This window comes from Rhamphochromis longiceps, linkage group LG9, assembly GCF_057381845.1.
Source record: "Rhamphochromis longiceps isolate RC_006_pf linkage group LG9, R_longiceps_female_GT1.1, whole genome shotgun sequence".
Lineage (NCBI taxonomy): Eukaryota > Metazoa > Chordata > Actinopteri > Cichliformes > Cichlidae > Rhamphochromis > Rhamphochromis longiceps.
Window position 1 is genome coordinate 15,790,206 of NC_140565.1, and position 21,573 is coordinate 15,811,778.

General features: G+C 41.3%; 1 protein-coding gene across 1 annotated transcript in view; it reads left to right on the forward strand.

Moving 5' to 3' along the window:
• Positions 1-15,419, forward strand: part of ctnnd2a (catenin (cadherin-associated protein), delta 2a) — a 285,195-nt gene extending 269,776 nt beyond the window's left edge. The window contains exons 22-25 of the mRNA XM_085418472.1: positions 7,010-7,136; positions 11,228-11,359; positions 11,816-11,892; positions 12,746-15,419. Coding sequence (XP_085274598.1) covers positions 7,010-7,136; positions 11,228-11,359; positions 11,816-11,892; positions 12,746-13,168 — 759 coding nt within the window. The 3' untranslated portion in view covers positions 13,169-15,419. The remainder of the gene's footprint in view (positions 1-7,009; positions 7,137-11,227; positions 11,360-11,815; positions 11,893-12,745) is intronic.
• Positions 15,420-21,573: the final 6,154 nt, after the last annotated feature.

Here is a 21,573-nt window from a genome sequence, read left to right on the forward strand (position 1 = left end):
CCTATTGAACTATTGCTCAGAACCGCTTTAAAAAATGTACTAATGGAAGGAAGATATAAAGAAATAAGGTGTAGCTCAAGACTTCTGTACAGTGCTGAATATGACCCAGTATGCAACCCTGCAACTCGCTTCTTTGATTGTTTTGTCATGGACTCCCTTTCCGAGGGTTGAGGTCTTAAGACATCTTGTTGTTGCACAAGTAACTTCAGGACAGGCTGCCCCATGGCATCAGTGTGTTCTTGCTTCATCCTGACAACTGTGTCGCTCTCTTCATTCGTCATCCTCTCAGCCCTCAGTATTACACAGAGCAGTATCCCCATGTGGCCCATTGGAGCCTCATCTGCTTCACACTTCTGTAATCATTGCCACTGGATATCATTACAGTCGACTGGATGGCATAACACTCCGATGATCAGAAATGAAGGGCAGTAGCTTTACGCAGCGCTCAGATCCAACAAAGGTTGCTACAGTTTTTTTTTCTTTTTAATCCCCAACCATCTTGGCTCCTCTAGTTGTTTGTTTCATTTTGTTTTGTTTTTTTCACACAGATTTAATAAGGAGACTTAACTTAATTAATGTGGTTGATTAAACGGGCGAGGAAACAATCTTAAAAGGCAAGTATAAAATATTAAAAAGGCATCATCTGTGCTTTGTCCTGATTTATAATCTCCAGTTTTATCCCGTCTTAACTCTTCTAATCTTGGACTGATCAGCGTCGTCTAATACAGTTAAAATGTTGCATTTAATCAACTTTGATTAAATGCAACAAACCAGTTTCAAACCTGTAACCTGTACTTTTAGATGGTTTGGTTAGTCAAGCTCCTGTATTATTCTGTTTACAGTCACTCTAAAAGAGCGATAGACACCATACCTCACTGTTTACTTCATAAATTGCCTGGCTCCTGACAAAGCAGTCTAATTTTGTAACTGTGGAAATTGTTGTGTTAGACGATGCCTACTGACTTTATCACCAGAGTGCAGAACTCAGAATAAGTAACTTTATTGCAAGTATCCCTGTGTGACATATTAGGTCATGGGTGTTAGGTGCAGCAGAAATCCTGTTAGCCTCCAATCCAAACATGGATTAGCATATAGTTTATATGAGAGTGGAGTAGGATGTCTCTGCACAGTGTTTGTGAGCAAAAGCAAAGTACTGAGAAAGACACAGGCGAAAGAAAGAGTGAGTAAAAGTGAGGTGAATTCATACCTTTTTTTTTGTAGTTCAAAAATAAGCACACTGGAGTTTGTGGGTCTGGGAAGAAGAGAGAAGTGTAGGGTCAATAATGAGTCGGTTTGAGCTGTGTTGCCAAAGAGTTTCTTGCTTTGAAGTCTTGAAGTAATGAGAGCATTTTCAAACACACTTTCAAACTGTGTTCAAGTTATGGGTGTGGGTAAACGTGTATGTTTGTGCGAGCGTGTGTCTTTGAAATTGTGTGTTTTTGTCAAAACGCGGTAAGAAGAGTTAATCACTTCCTACAGCAGTGCCATGGGAGCAGGCTCGGCTACGAGAGAGAGAGAAAGAAAAGAGAATTGCAACGGAGTGGGGGGGTGCAGGGCTGCCCCGCAGTGGTTGAGCACAGTAAAGCGAAATGCTGCAAGCCTATGAATAAACAGTAACTCAATATGAATACAGCATCTGAGATGATTTGAAAGATCTGCTGCGCAGCAGTCATTAATAAACCAAAGCCAAAATCTGTTTGTACCAACACTAGCACTGACTTGAGGATAAATCATGTATAATACTCTCCAGAGTGCAGTAAAACTCTACTTTTACCAGAGTTTATTTGGACTATTTGACAGGATGTGTCCTCATTCGGTGTGTGTGTTTGTGTTGCTGCGCATGTAGCGTTTCATCTACAGTTCTTGGAGTGTAGCCACAGGTCATCTTTTAAGTAAACAACAAATGTGCAGCACTGTTCAACTGGGGATTTCCAGAGAAAGCAAGCGACTGAAACATGGTCACTTTGTAAATAAACCCATTCTTAATAGGACCGGAGAGATCAAATTCTGACTCATTTACACAAACATATACACCCTTCTGTTTCTGGCACAAAGACACACAGACACACAAGGTAAATTCTAAATTTCATATTCACACTGTTACACTTTGTTATGTCCCTGTTCAGTGCATAACTTCTGCTGGGTTGCTGTGCCTCATTTCTTGATAAATGATCTGTCTAGGGTACTTAATCAGACATGTTCTCTCTCTCTCTCTCCCACACACACACACACACACACACACACACACACACACACACACACACACACACACACACACAGGCATGCCCACATATCACATATAAATATCGCAAACACGCACAAATCACCAAGGCAGATGCACACATGTTTGACAGATTGAGTTCAGGGTCAGAGAGATGCTGTGTTTGTTACACGTGTGACAGTTTTACAATATGCTCCGGGGATGTGTAATTCACTATGTGGATGTGATGTGACGTAAGTGAGAAGTGATGTAAATGAAGTGTGTGTGTGTGTGTGTAAGGTCAGTGATTGCTCAGCCTAGTCTTGTGCATGATCAGTGAGCCCCGAATGTTCAGGATGTTACTGCAAATAAAATGAATTAATCTGATAGAGAGCTCTAAGGGTTCCACTCCACTACTTTTATTTTGAAAAAATGAAATCATCCACTGCTATACTTGTGGAAAGATCAACCACACAACTGAGAAAGACAGAGAGAAGGAGGTGGATATTTAAAAACATCATTGAATATCAAACAAGCTCAGGCCTCAGAAGCTGACTCTGTTTCATCTGATTTTTCCCACAGTCAGACACAGACAGGGAGAGAAACACAGAAAGGAGATGGAGGGATGTTAAGATAGCCTTTACCCTCAGACAGCCTAACAACAGTATTTTGGGAAGATAGGGAGGCAGAGTTGCAGCACTCGCAACATTCTGGGCTCTTTGCAATCAATGCAACCATAGTATAAAGGTCAGCTGCTAAATCAGCAACACCACCAGTAACCAGTATGAGGGATGCAAAGGTCGAGGGGCACATTGCTCCTGAGAGGACAGATGGCTCAAGAGGGAGGTGGTGATAATTGCAAATATTAAAATTGGAGCTTGAAATGAGTGAGAAAGAGGCATGGATTAAAGGACTGAAAACGTTCAATGTTCAGTGGTTGATGTGACCGGAGGGCCCCCTCCACTCGTCGTGTGTAACGTTTTACAATTTCACAAAGTGCCGCCATACCCACGCGCACACTCTCTTCATTTGTTGGGGCAATAATCACTTTTTACCTCTCAGTCCTGCGACCTTCAGCTAACCATCCAGTGATGCTGAGAGCAACAGGCAGACCGGTTGCCTGGCAACCAATCCTCTTTTTTTTTTCTCCTCTCATTCTTACAGTAGGAGTTGAAAAGGGGTGCTTGGAGTATAGAGCTTGTGAGAGAGAAAGACAAGGTGGGTGGAAAAGAGAAGAAAAAACAGGTATGTTGAGGAGAATAGGTGAGAGCCAGAAAGACCAGGAATGATAAATGTGAATGTAAGTGTGAAGTTTCACAGCACACGCTGACACGAAACAAACGCTGGACCATGGATACAGGGTACAGAATAAATACCGTCCAGACCTTCAGACACTGTGTGATTTGGTCCTTGATTAAATTTTAATCTGGGTTTAATATTTATTGGTTATACACAGCACAAACTAATCCTCTACCAATCGATAATAAAAAATCACAGAATTTTTTTATTTATTTACATATGAAATTCTTCTTACAAAGTATCGAATTTGTCTGCCTTATATAAGGAGAATTGCGAGTCTGACTATTTCAGACCATAAATATTCGAATTCAATGAAAAGCTTGAAGAGGTTCATACAGAATATAAAGTAAAGTCAGTGCAGAAAATAATGATTTAATCTTTTACTCTTAAGGGAACGAGTGGAATAAAATTATGGCAAAATATAAAGTTATTACTCTATGTAGAAAGACACCAAATGTGAATACACCCATACATTTTTGTATATGTTATATTCTTTATCTCTGATTTCAGTCATTGTTGTAAAGTTTGACTATGGCTCATTTTGTTTGGGGAAGCCCTTAAGCCACCACCCCCTGCCCCAATCATTCCTGGGCCCCATTTCTGAGCTACATCTCCAGGCAGCACTCTTTGTACATCACTCTGTAAAATACATTTATCGTTCAATATTCAGTGACTCTGTTCATTTGAGCAGCATGACAGTTTGACAGCAGGCATTCCAATGTACCATAAGGAGGTAACATTGGATGTAATGAGATTTGTTGGGATGGGGGGAGGTGGGAAGGTGCAACGTGAATGTGAAACAAGGTGAGTGAGAATACTGAAGGGATGGTGGATAAATAAATAGATGAAGTGAATATGAGGGTGGGAGGAATGATGGAGACTAGAAATGAGCTACCTTTGAACTGCTGTGTGTCAGAGGATCCAGCTTTCTATTAGTTCTCAGCACTCTGCCAGGAAATGAGAGTCAAGGGAGGACATGGGACTGCGTTCAATCCAGTCTAGTTCTTGCTTTCTCTGGCTGGTGTCTGTACTTCTCCATCCGTACCTCTCCTCTGTGTTACCTCTCCCCTCCTCACGCTATCTTTGCTCTGCTGTCATTACTCTCTCTGGCAATCTCCCACCTCCTCCTCCTCCTCGCTCATTACTTTTTGCCATCTTTTGTCTCCCTCAGCTAGTCCTCTGTCTATCTCACCTTCTTCTCTTTCTGCCCCATCTCCTTCGTCTCTCATTCTCCTCCTCTCCGTGTCCTCCTCTCCAGCATCATTGCAACTGGAGTGATTCACCTCTCCTATGTACTCTCAGTCATCACTTTTTCACCAGTTTCCCACTGCTCAGCTTAGGCCCCCAGACAGTAACGCTATGATGGAACATGCCTCCGATATCTTTTATTATCTGCTTGTGCTTTGCTTTTAGAGGTACCCAATTATCTTAATGCTAAATTGAATTTGGTTCCAGCTCTGTGATTGTTGTTGACTCTCATAATCCATTTTTATGAAAAGGGCTTTGCTCCAATGACTACTAAACTAATGCTGATACAAAGTCATTTGCTTGGCAGTAATTATGCTTGGAGTTGTTAGTTGTATTAATTTTTCTACGAAGGGAGTGGGTTATTTACTAAGCTCAGAATTGAGGCAAGCGTGTTAATTTGTTGCATGCGCATGGCTGTAAGCTCACTTGTACATGCAGTGTGTTTGTCAGTGTCCACCAGTGTCCAGAATAATGTTTCAATTACCTACTACACGATAATAATCTCAATAAGGACAATATTTAAATACAGTTGGCTCTGTAAATGTATTTACAGAGATTTTTCTTTTAGTGAATCAATTTGAACAATTTCAGCAAGTCACAAATTATTGATTTTTCTTTTTTTGGCCTGTCAAAAATATCAAAAAAACAAACTTGTTTTCTCTTGAACATTTCACAGTCAGTGTGACCCTTTTTCTTTCTGCTAGATCGCTGGATCGTGGTCACGTTAGTTTGTGTTTCTTCCGCTTGTTACTCGTTACTCCTAATATTGTCACGGCTGGCGGAGGGAGCCGTGTGGTGTGGAGGAAAAGGAGGACCCAAAATGCAGCAAACTGATGATACGAGTGACGTTTTATTTACAGGGTGGTAGTGGCAAAAACAGGCAATGAAGCACGAGTAATTACAAACGGAAACCTAAACTGGGAGAAACTAAGTGACAAACCTGGGACCATACAAAGGGGTGCGGGGCAGAGAGACGCAGAGACAGGAACACCATAGAACGCAGATGAATGTAGATTAACGCAGTGATACATGGATGAACGCAGACGAGCCGACAACGAACACAGACCGACACCCACTAAATATACACACACACACACACACACACACAAGGTAATCAGGTAATCACACACAGGAGGGAAGAACAGCTGAACCTAATACACCTGGGGACCGGAGGAGACAAGCTGAACACAATAACAACAGACACAGACCTTCAGAACAGAACAGGAAATCCAGAACACGAGTCTTCAAAATAAAACAGGAAACAGACTGATGTACAACACAACACGGGGACATGAACAGAGCACCAAGGACAGACACAGGTAGGGCTGACAATACACCAAACTTCAGGTTAACCCTAACTAATACAGATCAGAAAAAACGCAAAACGCTGGGTCAACGACCCAGGACCATGACAAATATAGTCCTCAAACCACTCTGTGCTTTTAAAGTGTTACTTGTATGAGTACATGGAGGGGTTTATTTCTAAAGCACATCAGTAAAAATGTAATTCAGACATGCTGTGTCATATAGCCGTTGTTGAAGTGCCACTTCCTGCTGCGTGGTAATCAAACTGGCGCTGTTGTATCGCTAACTCTAATAACAGTTCTTATCCTTTCATCCACTAGAAGCTGCAAATCTGTTTGGGCCTTTCAGAGTTTAAGACTAATGGATCATCATTCTTTGGTGCATTACAAAAATACATATTCCTAAAAGATCAGTCTTTTACATGGTGACATTGTATCGTGTAATAGGAGGTTTTGATGATTGATCAGTAAAAAAATCTAATAATTCTAATATCTGACAGACTGGTGCGGACATCATAGGTCTCCTGTGATAAAGAGAGAGCTGAGTTTGAGAGTGAAGCTGTAGCTTTACCGCTCAATCTATGTTCCCACCTAAGGCCACAAGCTCTGGGTAATGACCAAAAGAAGGAGTTTGTGGATGTAGGCAACCAAAAATGGCTTACTTTGGGTGACGATATGAGCTCAGACATCATTAGAGACTCAAAAGAGAGCTGGTGCTACTGAAAGGAGCCAGTTGAGGTAACATCTGGCTAGGATGCCTCCTTGGCAGTCTAAGCTGCTGCCCCTGCAACCTGTACCCAGACAAGCGGCAGAAAGTGGATTGATGGATGGATGATTTTAAAAAATCTTCGTTTTTAAAATATGTAATTGCTATAATAATTGATGACAGTAAGATTATGTATTTGTGCAGTTACTTATCACAGGTGATAACAAGCTTCTTCCTTGTTTTGTTTTACAGGATGGCTACTCCCAGTATCACTTTGTGGGCTCTGCCTCAACAATAGAAAGAGACCGGCAGAGGCCCTATTCTTCCTCGCGAACTCCCTCGGTCTCTCCTGTCAGGACATCTCCAAATAACCGCTCTGGTGAGAAACCCGTGGCACTCCCTATACAGATGCTATGCATACGTGTTTTCTTTCATTCATTCTTGTGTATCTCTTAACAGCCAAGATTAAGACCTCATATGTAAAAAATGTTTCACTTAGTTGTGTGGTTAGTTAAATATCTCATGGCCAAACAGGGTATGGGTCTTGTGATGGTGCACATCATCAAACTGAAAAAATCTTTGTTTTCTGAAACAAAAAAATACTGAAATACAGTTTGTTTTGTTTCTTTTTGTCTTTCTTTTATCACAGGCAGTCAGCTAAATAATTGGGGAAACAATATTCAAGCCAAGGTTATAGCAAATAATATTTTATTAATAATTTTATTTTCTTTATTTCTTTAAGCCTGCAAGCTGCACTTGAATTTTTAAGAAAGCAGTCAGCATCTTTTCCAGTTGGTATAAATTGTCTTTAAAGACTTGGTATGATTATCAAAATAAGGCAGGATTTTGTTTGTAAAAACAAGCATATATTAAAATTTAAGGCTTTACTGAATTTTACTCTTTTGACAAGTGGTTACAGAAAATCAGTTGAATAAAGGGTTACATCTGTGGTACAGTACACAGAGAATCTAATTTAGACATTAGTCATCTACATTAACATTTGCGGATGCGATCAGTCATTATACCACCGCTAAATAGCTCATAGCATTACAGGCTTATGCTACAAAATATGATTATCATTAGCCCATAGCTTGAGCCCACTGGCCTTCATGCTTTGCAAAGGGCACATTAGCATTAGCTGTTAGCATCGGTGGTTCAAGAGCCTTTAGCTGTTCTTTCACCACACTGGGCTTAGCAAGCTGATGAGGCAGAAAAGTACTTTTCCTTCCTCCTGGCTTAGAGAGGTCTTCAAGGACCCTGCTAAGAGAGGAAGACAGTGGGAGTGAGAGAGAGAAATGAAATGTGTGTTTTTGTGTGTGAGGAGGAAAAGAAGGAGGGATGAGATAAACACGGAGGGAGATAGAGAGAGAAAAAGCAAGAAGGCAAGAAGAATTAGGGATTGAGGGATGGTTAATGCAGGGAGGAGGAAGTGAAGAAGGCTGGGGATTTGACTTTAGCCAGCAACATTGAAAATAAGAAGTTTTGAGATTATAGTGCATAGAGAAATTTGTGGATGTCTGTTGTACAGTGGATCAGCAGGGGTAAATTGAGCCATGACTCCCATCTTTCTCTTCTGCTCCTCCTCTGTCTACACACAATGCCTCCCCCTTTGCCTTTGAGCTTGTCCACCCCTTCTCATTCACCCGTTTCACTCTCCTCCTCCTCTTTGCCGTAATCCTGCTTTCTTCTCACCTCTCCCTCTGATCTCTCACTCTTTACAGGCCACCTCAGTGTGCTCTCAAACACAGAGACACACACTAACACACACCCACATGCTCCTATATCTCTCCTCTGCATACACTCCAGACTGCAGTCCGACTCCTTAGAGATGGATCAAAGCAGGAGTAATGATGGTATGCAAGTACGCTGGGAGAAGAGGAGTGAAAGAGTTGATGTGAGAAGAGAGTAGTACGACTATGAAAGAGAAGGGGAGGTTAGAGGCTGCAAGAGAAGGAGAGAGAGACCTTTGCATGTGTCATGGCCCCCACAGGGTCCTGCTGTGTTCTGCACTGATAGAATTTGTCTCCCGGGCTGTCATATCGAGCATTTACAAGCCAGGTCCCCTAGGTAACCAGCAGCGATGGCACTGTCTCTGGAGGTTTCTGTAAAAGGTTTGATCTGCTACTTTAATGGAATCTGCTACAGAGGTATTGGATGATAAAATTAAAAATGAAATGTGTTAAAACATTATAAAAACGTGGCTCACCACAGCCAAAGTGATTATGTTTATGTGCCTTCTTCACAGCCGTTTCTGTGCTTGCGCGTGTACGTGTGTAATACAATGTCTTGTCAAAATGCAGAAAAGGCTGGGGAACAGATAAGAGGGTACAATGCGCCTTTGCTTTTTATGTCAAACATTGAACAGCCGAGATGAAAAACGGGCATCCTTTAGTATTCAAATAGATGAATTTTAATTCAATGGCTCTCCAAAAATCACTTTAAAAGCCTTTATTTCATTTGCTAGTCATATTCACAAGTGTTTTCATCCCTAGGTTGCTCTTCTCTAACCTTTAATCGTGGTATAGAACAACCAAAGAGAACAAAGACAATTATGCACTAATTTTTGGAGTAGGCTACATCTGCTTTTCTTTTTATTCAGAAGCATGAAAAGCGTTTCTACCCGATGGCTCATTGGACTGAGAATGGTGACTTCCACATGTGTGTGTGTGTGTCTGTGTGTGCTGCATATTTGCATGTGTAACAGATATTAAATAAATGTCAAAACTAGTGTGAGCATGTCAAAAAAGCTTATTTTTAGAATGTACTCACATTTCCTGGAGTATACTGTATGTGTGTACAACCCAGTATCCCAGCAAAGCGTGAAATGAACAGAGTGGAGCGGCGTGTCTATTACACGCTTTGCCGTGATACTGGGTTGGTATGTAAACATTGAGTTAGTTATAAGAATCTTTATATAGGCAATCTGAAACAGGTGGGCAGGATTATGGCAGTCCAGTGTTATGATAGGAGGTGGTGAGTAAGCACTTAAAGTATGCTATAACGGGATTACCTTGCGATGGGCTAAAAGTTTGCATGTGTGTGTTTAAAAAAGAAAATTGGGACATTATCAGTATTTCTACAATATGAGGGCCATGTTTGTCATCGCCTGCACACATGCATGCATGCATCCATCCATCCATCCATTTGCTTCCGCTTATCCTTTTCAGGATCGCGGGGGCGCTGGAGCCTATCCCAGCTGTCATAGGGCGAGAAGCGGGGTACACCCTGGACAGGTCGCCAGTCTGTCGCAGGGCCAACACAGAGACAGACAACCATTCACGCTCACATTCACTCCCACATTTACACCTATGGGCAATTAACCTATCCCCACAAACTGCATGTCTTTGGACAGATATGTACACATGCATAATTGTCCAAATCCACACAGTCACAAACAGAAACATTATGTGTGGAGGTGTGGAGATCCTAAATAGGTTTGAAACTTGATAGTATCTCCAAAGAAAGCATAGCTCTACTGTGAAGTTAGCAGTGCAGCAGAGTTGGAAAACACACAAATAGGACTGCATATTGGCATGAGGCCACTCATAAATGTCTTTGTTGTCACGATAACCAATAAACTAGCAGCTAAACTCCTCCATTTAGTTTCAGTATTTTAACACTGCTGCAATTGAGTTCATTAATACTACTTAGTACACAAGCACAAAAAGGCAATAACAATTTAACTGTTGTTATGTTTTGCATGAAAAACTGTTAGAACAGTGTCCATTTAATCGGGTTAAATAACATCCCGTTTAAAATGCGATTAAAATGTTTAAAAGCATACAGGGAACACGGTGAGTGCTGTCAGTAAACATGTACTTAATCTCATTAAAACTGCTGAAAACTGCACTGCAGTATATAACTATGATTTGGCAATCTTTGATCAGTCAGATTAATCACTGCTGTCTTTTAAATGTAATGCTTTTAGCATGGCATGGACTTGTGCATGCATTCGATGGTACTAGCACCTCCATTTATTTTGTTGTTATGTGCAAGATTTTGCAGCCAGTCATGGAGATTGTTTAAGTTGAGGCACCAAGAAAATTAAAGAAATACAAGACCTGTTTGTGCGAGGGTGTAATGATCAATGGTCACTTTTGTAATGCACTACAAGCAAAGTTGATCTGACTTGTTGGCTTGTTAGATAGCTGGATATTTAACATGAACTTTAAACACATAAAGAAGAGAAGAAAAGACATAAAACTATTAAGTAAACTGTCCAAAGCGTCCATGTGTATGTTTGTGTGCGTCTGTGTGTGAGAATTCCCAGAAGTCGTCTAACATGCTGGAGGTGACCCTTTCTGCTGACAAGTTAAATGATGAATAATGACTGTGCACCTTGAAAAAGACCAAGACGCACAGACACACCAGTGTAAGCACGCAGAGTGTGAAGGCTCATGCTGTTCTGGGTTTATTGCTCATTATTTTGTGTGTGCGCGCGCGTGTGTGTGTGTGTGTGTGTGTGTGTAGCGAGCGCCCCAGCCTCCCCCAGAGAGATGATGAGTCTGAAGGAACGCAAGATGGACTACGATTCCACGGCAACCAACGCCGGTTTCCATAGCAACAAAGGAGAGCACACATCCCGGAAAGACGGCATGGCAGGTGTGTGTATGTGTGTGTGATGGAGATGAATTAAATGATTCTATTTTATCCCCCTCTTTATCTTTCCTTCTCCTCTATATTCATTCCCTATTTCCTCTTTCACTTATCTGCCTTTTTTCAGCTTCACACCATTTCTCTTCTCACACACTTTGATTCTTCTCAATCTTCTCCTGTCTTCCTTTCCAGTTTCTTTCTTCCCGTGCCTTCTTGTTATCTCTTCACTCTGTTAGCTTCCACGCTCCCTTTATGTCTATTTATTTATTTTCTATTTTTTAATGTTTTCTATTTTTTCCATCTCTTTCTCTTATGATAAATTCTTTATGTGACAAGTAGCACACTAAGAAGCTTTGAAACTCTCATAAGTTATTGTCAGATATCTGATAGGTATTATTAGTAGCTATTTTTGTCATTAATTGAAAAAGTGGTATAATTTTTATTTTTATTTTATCCATCAAGTTCAAATTTCCTGTGGGACATCTACACTGTTCCGAAACTCTTACCTGACTGCCAGCGATGATATCAAGCAAAACCAGGTGAGTTAATGCTGCTCTGTGAATCCACTTTTCTGTATGCATATGTAGCAATACACCACCACAGCGTTTTAGCAGTGCATGCATTTCAGGGGTTTTTTAACAGAGATAGCAGCAGGATAGAAAACGCACAAATATATGCACACAAAAGGTGTCCCAGTGTGATAAGAGATGTGCTGGCAGAGTGTGCGATGGAGGCACACCCTCAGCTCAAGCAGTATCAAACGACTGCAACCTGAAACCACACCCGACTGGCAATTAAAGTCATTACCTCAGTTGATTGCACTAATTATTTGCTCTTGGTAAATGACTCTGCTGGTACTGAGGGAAGGGAAATAAAAGGCATCAGAGCCATTGACTTTGAAATTTTGGCCCGATTTCTTCATCACTTATAAGTTTCTAATTAAAGTATAAGTTCATTTGTACGGGTACGAACTTTTAACACTGGCAGTTAAACATGTAAACACGTTTTCCTCACGCGGCTGCACACGCGTGCGCTCACACACACAGACACACGCACACAACTGGCCTGTGCGAGTTATAGTGTTATAGTGTTAGAGATGCATTGCCGCCTTCGACGCCTGCATGTAATAGAGAATTCACAGCATGAGCCCCTTCCCCACTGATTCCTTTCTGAGCTCTTTACCCATACAGCCTGCCTTTCAAAACCTTTTGTCCCTTGTGTTCACTCTTACCTGTCACTCTCCTTTCCATCGCTCCCTCTTTATCTCTCTCCCCTTTTCTTCCACTCCCACCTTTCCTCCCGTTACCCACATGTCTTTGACTCTCCATTCTTTTCCTTGCTGCACCTCACCCCCCCACCTACCACTCTTTCACTTCAACCACTCCCCGCCAGGGTCCAGCCCAGCCCTGCGTCGTGCCCCCTCAGCCCCAGCTGGACAGTCCGTCAGCAGCCGTGCTAAAAGACTACGACCCCTACCCTCCCCCTCCCTCCTTCCCCCAGCCTCAGCCACCGCAGCCTCCACCTCACAGCCAGAGCCGGAGCTTTGACGAGGCCTACTACGAGGACCAAGGACCACCGCCACCTCCGCCACCCCAGCCACAGCCACCGATCCAGGCTCAGGCCCAGCCTCAGGCCCCACCCCAGCAACCTCCAATCTCCACCGGACCACCCAGGGACCCGCGGGAAGATCTGCGCATGCATCTGGGCCTCAAATCAACCGGCAACTACGTAGACTTCTACTCGGCCTCTCGGCCATACAGCGAACTAAACTACGAGACCAGCCACTATCCGGCCTCACCTGACTCCTGGGTCTAGTTAGACTACAGTGTTGGGGGGCAAGAAAGAGTCTGTGTGTGCTTGTGTGAAAGGGATTATTTTTGCAAGACATCAGCAGTGATTATACGTGGTATTTTGAAAGCGATCTTGTAGCCAGTGGCAGGAAATTTATGTTCTCTAAAATAAGTGGGATAGCAGAGCTGGATGGGGATAGGAAGTAAAGTCAGGTCGAGCAACAAAGAGAGACTGCATGTGCATGTGAACTTTTTTTTCCAGACCAGTTTATTTCTTTAAAGTCAGCTCCATTTCACCAGTGAGTGGAGCTAGTGGAAGTAGATATGACAAAGTGTGTTTGACAGTTTGAACTAAGAGTAGGAAACAGAATATAAAAAGAGAGAAAATGACCAGGCGGATAGAGTATGCAGATGTCAAGAGAGAAGAAGAGGGCGCTAGGATAAAGAAATAAGCAGCAGTTGAGGGAGCGTTCTTACTCTGTAGGAGCAAAGAGCTGTCTGACCTAAGGAGGAGATGAGAGACAAAGATGGCATGAGTGTTCTTGAAGAGGTCAGGAAGAATAAAAGCACAGAAAAAGATGAAAGCACATCAGGCAACAAGCAAGAAGTGGATGTTTACCATTTCACCCAAGTGACAAACGTAGCACTGCTTTTATCCCCCTTTTTTGTTGCAATGGCCTTGCCGCCTCCAGAGGCTTCTGAATTTGCGTTCAAGGAATGTCATCTTCAAGAGACTTCTTTTTTTGTCGTCATTCTTTTACATCTTTTTTATTTGTACTTTTCTAAATTTTCACTTTCAGCAAAACAAAAAGAAACTTTTTATTTTCTGTGTACAGTAAAAGGTGATATAGTGTGTATATTACACGTTTTTGATGGGCCACTTATACAAACATAATTTATTTTCCATGACTGACTGCTGACTGAAACATCAAAAGCAACAAAAAATAAGCGAAATGTGAACACGAGAATCAGACCTGACAGACATCATCAGGATGGGTGTCAGCAGACACTTTTGTTTTGGCCCCCCTTTCCTTTCCCAGGAAGAGAGGAAGCACTGCGATATTTGTGTTTTTCTCTCTCCGTCGAGTGAATTTTGTCATGGACACAGTAAAGAGCAGTTCAAAGCTGCCAAAGCATCAGTTTGGCAGAGCAGCATTGTTCCAGAGTCCCCGTCAACTAAAGTGCTTTTTCACTGCCTAAAGATTATATGTGTATGTTTAAAGCACACTCTCTGTCTTTGGAAAGGTTTGTCTTTTCACTTTGGGGAATCTGACATGTTTGACAATGTCAACTTTTAGTGGTTTGTCATCATCACCTCTGCATAAAAAAACCCCAAACTGTTTCAAGTTTTTTTTTTCACATCAGTGAAAGCCGCCAGTATTGTACATCTCAGTGTACAGTAGAGACAAAGGAAGACGAGAGAGAAAGGTCTTGTGCCAAACTTTGACACACAGTGGACCAGTCCAAGAGGACTTTAAAAGCAAATTTTTGTCGACGTTTACAGACGACGTAGACTGGCCGACTCACTCTGCTGTTTGTAACTTTTATTTTCTTGTGTTTTTGATCAGGTGAAGCTGTACTTATTGCTGGGAATCATGGGTAATGTCTCTCTCCCGTAGATGTACAGACCTGCCTCTCCGTGTTGGCTGAGCACATGTGGGTGTGTATGCGGATGTGTGTGTGGGCGGGGGGGTTGACGTGTGTGCGCACGCGTGTGTTTGTGTACATGTGCATGTATGTGACAGAATGTGTGGCCTGTGTGTACACGTAAACTTGAGCGAGCGTATCTATGCATGCATGTGTGTAGTAGTGTGCGTATGCCTCTGTTGCGTGTATGTGTCTGAGCGTTCCTGTACAAATCAATGTCCAAACAAGGCATTCCTACCGACAGTTTGTCCAGTTTTACAACATGAAAAACCAAGGAAAAAATCACTAGAAGGAATTGTTGATATAGAATGACAAATCTATAAATATATGAATATGAATATAAATATATATATATAAATATATATATAATTTTTATGTGCTGATGTCAGTGTCACTAAATGCAACAAATGTTCGCAGAGAAAACAATTATGTGGTGTACAACAGGACTCTTGTTCACTTGACCTAAACATGGAAACTGCTGATCGGGACCCCCCCACCCCAGTCGAGACAAAAAGAGAAATCCCACCTGAAGATGCTCAGGCTCTGGTGCGAGTTGTGTGTTGTGTGTCCATGCTTCTTAGATGACCCTGCTGAGAGAGGACCGTACTTGAACACAAGGAAAAAATAAAGACTCTTTGCAATCAAACAACACGGTCTCCGATCCTCTTGATGATTTTTTTTTTCTTTTCACAGAAATGTGCATTAGATATATTTTTCTCACAAGGCAAAAGTGCTCATGTGGTGCATGTGTGGGTTAAGCTGACACACTTTGATGTGTTTTTGTTTAATTCACATTCTTGTGTGATTTTCTTCAGTCTGTATTTTGTTCAAAAGGGCTTCAGGTGCCTTTGAAGATGTAATAGCAGAATGTAGGAATATCTTCCTTCCCGTGTTCCTTCTGTGGTATCTGAGGCAGCCTTTAAAATCTGCTCTCATAAAATAAATAAATATAAACAGCAAGTACTTAAATTCATTACATATTAAGTCAAGTGAGATGGGATGATTATTACAGAACAAATACCTTTTTGGAGATTTTAAATACTGTAAATATATAAATTGGCAAGGGGAAAATGTACAGTAACATTAATATCTGTTTATTATTAAAACTGTAATTCTATGTATATATTTACCACTGTGGGCATTTTAAATGTCTATTTGGATTTGACTATCCAATATTTGCTTTTAATAGCTCTAATGCACAAATAACATCAAAGCAAAACTTCTACTATTCAGTTTAACAAAGTTATTGTTCCTGTGTATTTGCAGTGTATTGTACTATAAGTGATAAACACTCACCCGGCTCTTCGTTAGGTACGTCTGTTCAAATGCTCTCTAACGCATATATCTAATCGGCCAATCACATGCCAGCAACTCAGTGCATTCAGGCATGTAGACACAGTCGAGATGACCCGCTGAAGTTAAAACTGCACATCAGAATGGAGTGGAAAGGCGATTAAAGCGACATTGAATATGGCCTGAATGCTGGTGCCAGACAGCCTAGTCTGAGTGTTTCACAAACTGCTGGTCTGCTGGGATTTTCCTGCACAACCATCTCTAGAGTTACAGAGAATGGCTCCAAAAAAGAGAGAGAAAATATCAAGTGAGCGGCAGTTCTCTGGACAAAAGTGCTGATGCTGATGGAAGAGGTCCTACTGCTTCAAGCTGGTTGGAAGGCAACAGTAACAACAATAATCACTCATTACAACATGAGTACACAATGTACTGAACATTGAGCCAGGTGGGTTGTAGCGTTGAGAAACGGACACTAAAGGTACAAGTCACACAAACATTCCCTGGTCTGAGTCTGCTGCGGCACCATGAAAGCATCCATCCTGCCTTGTATCAGCAGTCGAAGCTGCTGGTGGTGGTAAAGTCATGGGAACACTTAGTACCAACTGAGCATTGTTTACGCACCATAGCCTCTCTGAGTATTGCTGCTTACCGTGTCGATCCCATGATGACCACAGTGGACTCATTGTCTGGTTGCACTTTTAGCAGGACAACATGTCACAACGCTCAAATAATCTCAAACTAGTTTCTTGAGCATGATAATGACTTCATTGTACTCAAATAGCCTCCACAGTCACCAGATCTCAATCCAACAGAGCACCTTTGAGATGTGGTGGAATGGGAGATTCACGTCATCATGTCAACATGGACCAAAATCTGTGAGCAATGTTTCACAGCAATGTTGAAACTCTGACAAGACGAATTAAGGCAGTTCTGAAGGCAAAAAGGAGAGATTTATTTCAGAGGAATAGGAATATATCAGTTTATCTCACCTTAAGACAAAGGGAAACACACCAGGTTGTGCTAAGTTTGTGAGAGGCAAAAAAAACTCATGAAAAGTAACAAGCACTGCAAGCCTCCCACGGCTTTACAATTTAATTAGATTTTTTTAATTAATATTTTCTTGCACTGAAATGGCCATTATTTCTCAGCGCATACTGACTTGCTTCACTGTGGGATTCTCTTAGCCTGATAAATAGACCAACAACAGCCAAATATAAAGAAAATATATCAATAAACTGAAATTAGGCTTTATTGGTATTTAATGGTGTATTTTACTCTATGTGAGCCTGATAGCTCGAGTCACTATATTGCTTAATTCGTAATCTATTTACAAATGGTTTGTAGACAATATTTAAGTTTGATAGGGGTCTTAAAATGTACTTATGTTGCCAGTATAGCGCAAATTCTGAATATAAAGCAACAGTATGACATTAATGGTAAGTTTTGCTACAATTCTTTTTGTTGAATAGTAAATGGTACTGACGTGTTTTTAAGGTTATAATTTTAAATGAATCTGAGAGAAAAATAGTAAGAGTGCACATTGAGATTGTGACATTGCATGCCACAAACTCAGTATTAATTTAATTTACAAAGCACCAACATTAGCATATTTCCACTTCTGTACATCAGGAGCGAACATTACCGAGTTGGTGCAAATTAATTCGGAGGTATTTCATTTATCTTTTAGTGACATAATAAATTTATGGTATTTTAGGAAGAGGTCCACAGACAACAGCGACAAAACACAATAAATTCAAAAAGTCAATAAATTCAAATTCATTTGCTACTGTTGGCCCTGACAAACAACACTGTTAAAATCTTGATACCATCATCTGCTCACACAAACATATTCACTGGGAACTTGACTGACTGCTGCGTGGGAACATGTGTGATAATGCTTTGCATGTCAGTCCTTTTCACTCTTTGGCTGATAATGACCCTTTCAAATGCTGTACAGTTAATGTACTTACACAGCGGAGCAGTGATAGGCACGGCAGGGGGCTTAATATTTCACTGTGATGTTGCCCCAGACTGACAGCAGTGGAATGTGCTTAGAGTGGTGTTAATAATGGAAAGATGTATGAAGATGCAGGGGCTCCTACAAGCACCAGCCTCTGTTGTTACACTGTTGACACTGGACAGACATCAAAGATGCAGTAATGGAATTAAATTCCCGTTTTGTGTTTTGCCATTTTTGCATTACCCCTAGTACTTTCATCCCATTCACCCAGATATCAATTTGTATTGAGCTGAACTTGAAGCGTATAAAATGAATGAGGCTGGGCTGGGCTGGAGGTAGCAGCGTTTGTTACAATCCATTGGAATTCATGTCTAGTCCTCCTCCCACGTTCCCTCTCTTCCCCTTCTTTGATGCTGTCTAGGTTAGGCCTGTGAAATGTAGTGCTGGGTAATAACTCCATTGCGCTGATTATTAGCCTTCACAATAGAGGCAAGCCTCCTCTGTCTGAGCAAAGTCCTGTAGTGGAAGGCTGGTGTAACTTAATGTGGCATGAAAATAGCTCCTCAATTTTCCTACGCACAGCCTTTCTAGAAACTGCCCTGTAACACCCAGCAGATGCCTCCGGCCTTCACTGTTTCACTCATCGTCTCTTAGCATTCTTTCCTTATATTTCCTTCCTTATAGCATCCCTGGTCATTCGGTCATGACACACCTCAGGATCACAGGTGTGTGTCTACACATGAGCCAGGGAGGATGTAATGGAAGATTTGGTGGAGGAGAGCAGGTTAAATGAGATGTAAGGAAAAAGAGAAGGAGACAGTTATAGTGGGGAGCAGGTGGAGGGTCTGCGATTTATACCGTGAAGATTTAAGTGTGAAATCAATTTGTGTTTAAGGAGAAGTGTGGGTACACAGTGCCACTGTGTGCCAAGGATAAACCTTGAGAAATCACCGTTCTCATCCGTAAAGGACGGATAAGCAGGGGTGGAACTTGAAAGAAGCACAAGGTCCTACCAGTCGACATTGGACATGAAATAATGGACAACAATGTGAGTCGTTGCAGCACCTGCAGGTGTTGAAAAACTTGAAAACTTCAGACCTGTGAAATATAAGAAATATGTTTGAAAATAACTCTGTTCCACTGAGCAATCTGTCAAATGTGTCTGCAACACCTGCAGCTCAAACAAGGACAGCTCAGAACTAAAGTTCACATGCTATAAGTGCTCAGCTTTTTTTTAAAGGTATGAACATGTCACAAGGTAAAATGGTTCTGTGGTTTATATATATCCTGACACCTTCTGGCATGCCAACTGAATACAACGACCACACCACTGAATCCAAATAGAAGAAGAGTAAAATACCCGGAAACATGTTAATACAGCAGATTAAACAGCGGTTAAATCTACTGTTCAAAAGGGAGCATTCATTTTGGAGTGACGTAACTTTATATCTGCTACTTTCCACAGACTGTATGGAAGGCTATCTGTAAAGCTCTGTAGACTTAAAGTGAACTGGAGACACAGAGAATGTTTTTACAAGTAACCATTTTCACCAAAAGCAGAATCAAAGATTGTTATTTTGAACATATTTTCATAGCTTATATAGCAAAACTGGATCAGCACTAGCTTTTCTATGGGCAGAAATCTGTGCCATCAGAAACTGAATTTGAATAAGTTAAATTCGAATTTGAATTGCTCGGATTGAATCTGAATTGTAACTTGAATAAATGCTTTTACAAACTGAATATGAATTAGCCTAATTTTAAATTCAATTTATTGGTTTGAAAATGATCATCACTAAATTGAAATTGAATTTTATATTTTGAAAATGAATTCATTTGCTTTGAAACTGTATTTTATCCTTTAAAAAATTAGCTCTTGAATAGTTTCAGTTTCACTTCTCACCATTCAGTTTCAGTTCTACAATTCAGTTTCAGTTCCAAAATTCATCTTTTTGGGACTTACATCCGGTTCCGGTTCAAGAGTAGTCGAGCGCAGATTAATAGAACTACGTTTTACTAGCGGACCGAAAGTGTTACTGACTGGAATCTACAGCGTCTTGAGCTGAATTAAGACTTCAGAAGTCATTTGTCATGTCGAATGACCAGCGGATAAACTCTCAGGTTGGTAATAAATGTATTACATGTATAAGAACAAGCGTCATGTTAACAAATGATAGCCGTACAGTAACTTTTATGCTTATTGTAGCTGTTAGCTAAAAACGCTAATTTAGCGTAGTTTGTCTTGGATTCAGCTTTGACAAACAAATATGATCGACTGTTTCTAGTAGAATTCCATACTTGTCATCTTGCACCCTCTCAGAGCCCTGTATGCTTGCAGAGACCCCTACAGTAGGGAAACATGCAAAACGGTGTCCAAACCTTTGTATTTTAGCTTTATTTATGTCTTACACAGCATCCCAACTCTTTAGCTAACTTCTAGATTCCCGTCAGTAACACTTTCGGTCCGCTAGTAAAACGTAGTTCTATTAATCTGCGCTTGAACCGGAACCGGATGTAAGTGCCAAAAAACTGAATTTTGGAACTGAAATTGAATTGTAGAACTGAAACTGAATGGTGAGAAGTGAATCTGAAATTATTCAAGAGCTAAATTTTTAAAGGATAAAATACAGTCAATCCTATTCATCAGCATTGAACTGAAGCATGGTTTACAAACCTTTTGACTCCATGGACTGGACTGTAGCTGCCGGAAGGGGGAGAGTGAGGGGGAAGAGTGCCACAGACCAGATATGTTAAACTATATCTTAGTTAAAGCAAAATTCAACCTTAACTAGTATATAACCCACATGAAAATCAATGCAAACCATGTTTGTCAGTGACAGGCCCAGTGTGTTTTTAATATCCAGTCTGTTAAAGAGCCTTGTTCTGGTGGCTGTCATTGTCAATCCATGCTGTCGCAAAATCGTTCAGACAAACGTGTGTTCGGTTCACGTGTTTTGACTAAATTTAATATTTGAATGACATCACTCACCTGGTTGGGCTCCAGTGACAGTCTCATACATGCCAAGACTTCACAAGGAATGCAACAATGAATAGACCCGCATTTCAGTGCAACCTGTTTCACACGAGTGATGAAGCCAGACAGTGTCGTTGCTACAGCACCATCAGTGCCCACACATACACAGCTGTCCCAGCTGATTTTACCAGTCATGCATTTACCCAAGGCCTTTAAGATTTTCTCTCCTGTTGATTTTCTTGGCAGAGTTAAAGCACACAGCGAGTCCTCCCGCAAGTCATTTTGATTGATGTAACTAACATAAACTAATAAAATCACTTTGTTTTCCACGTCTGTAGACTCATCCACCACAGGGATGCAGCGAGTCTGTCAAACAGCTGGCTTTCAACATCTTCTGCTATCTCATCTCGCCGCCTCTTAACTGTGTTCTCCGAGAGGAACGTGCCCAACTTTGCTAGCTGCTGCTTCACCGAAAACAAATGTCGTCTGCAGCTGCTCCCCACTGTCAAAAGGCTCGGCGATACAATTAGCCGCCACATACGACACCTTTAAAGCA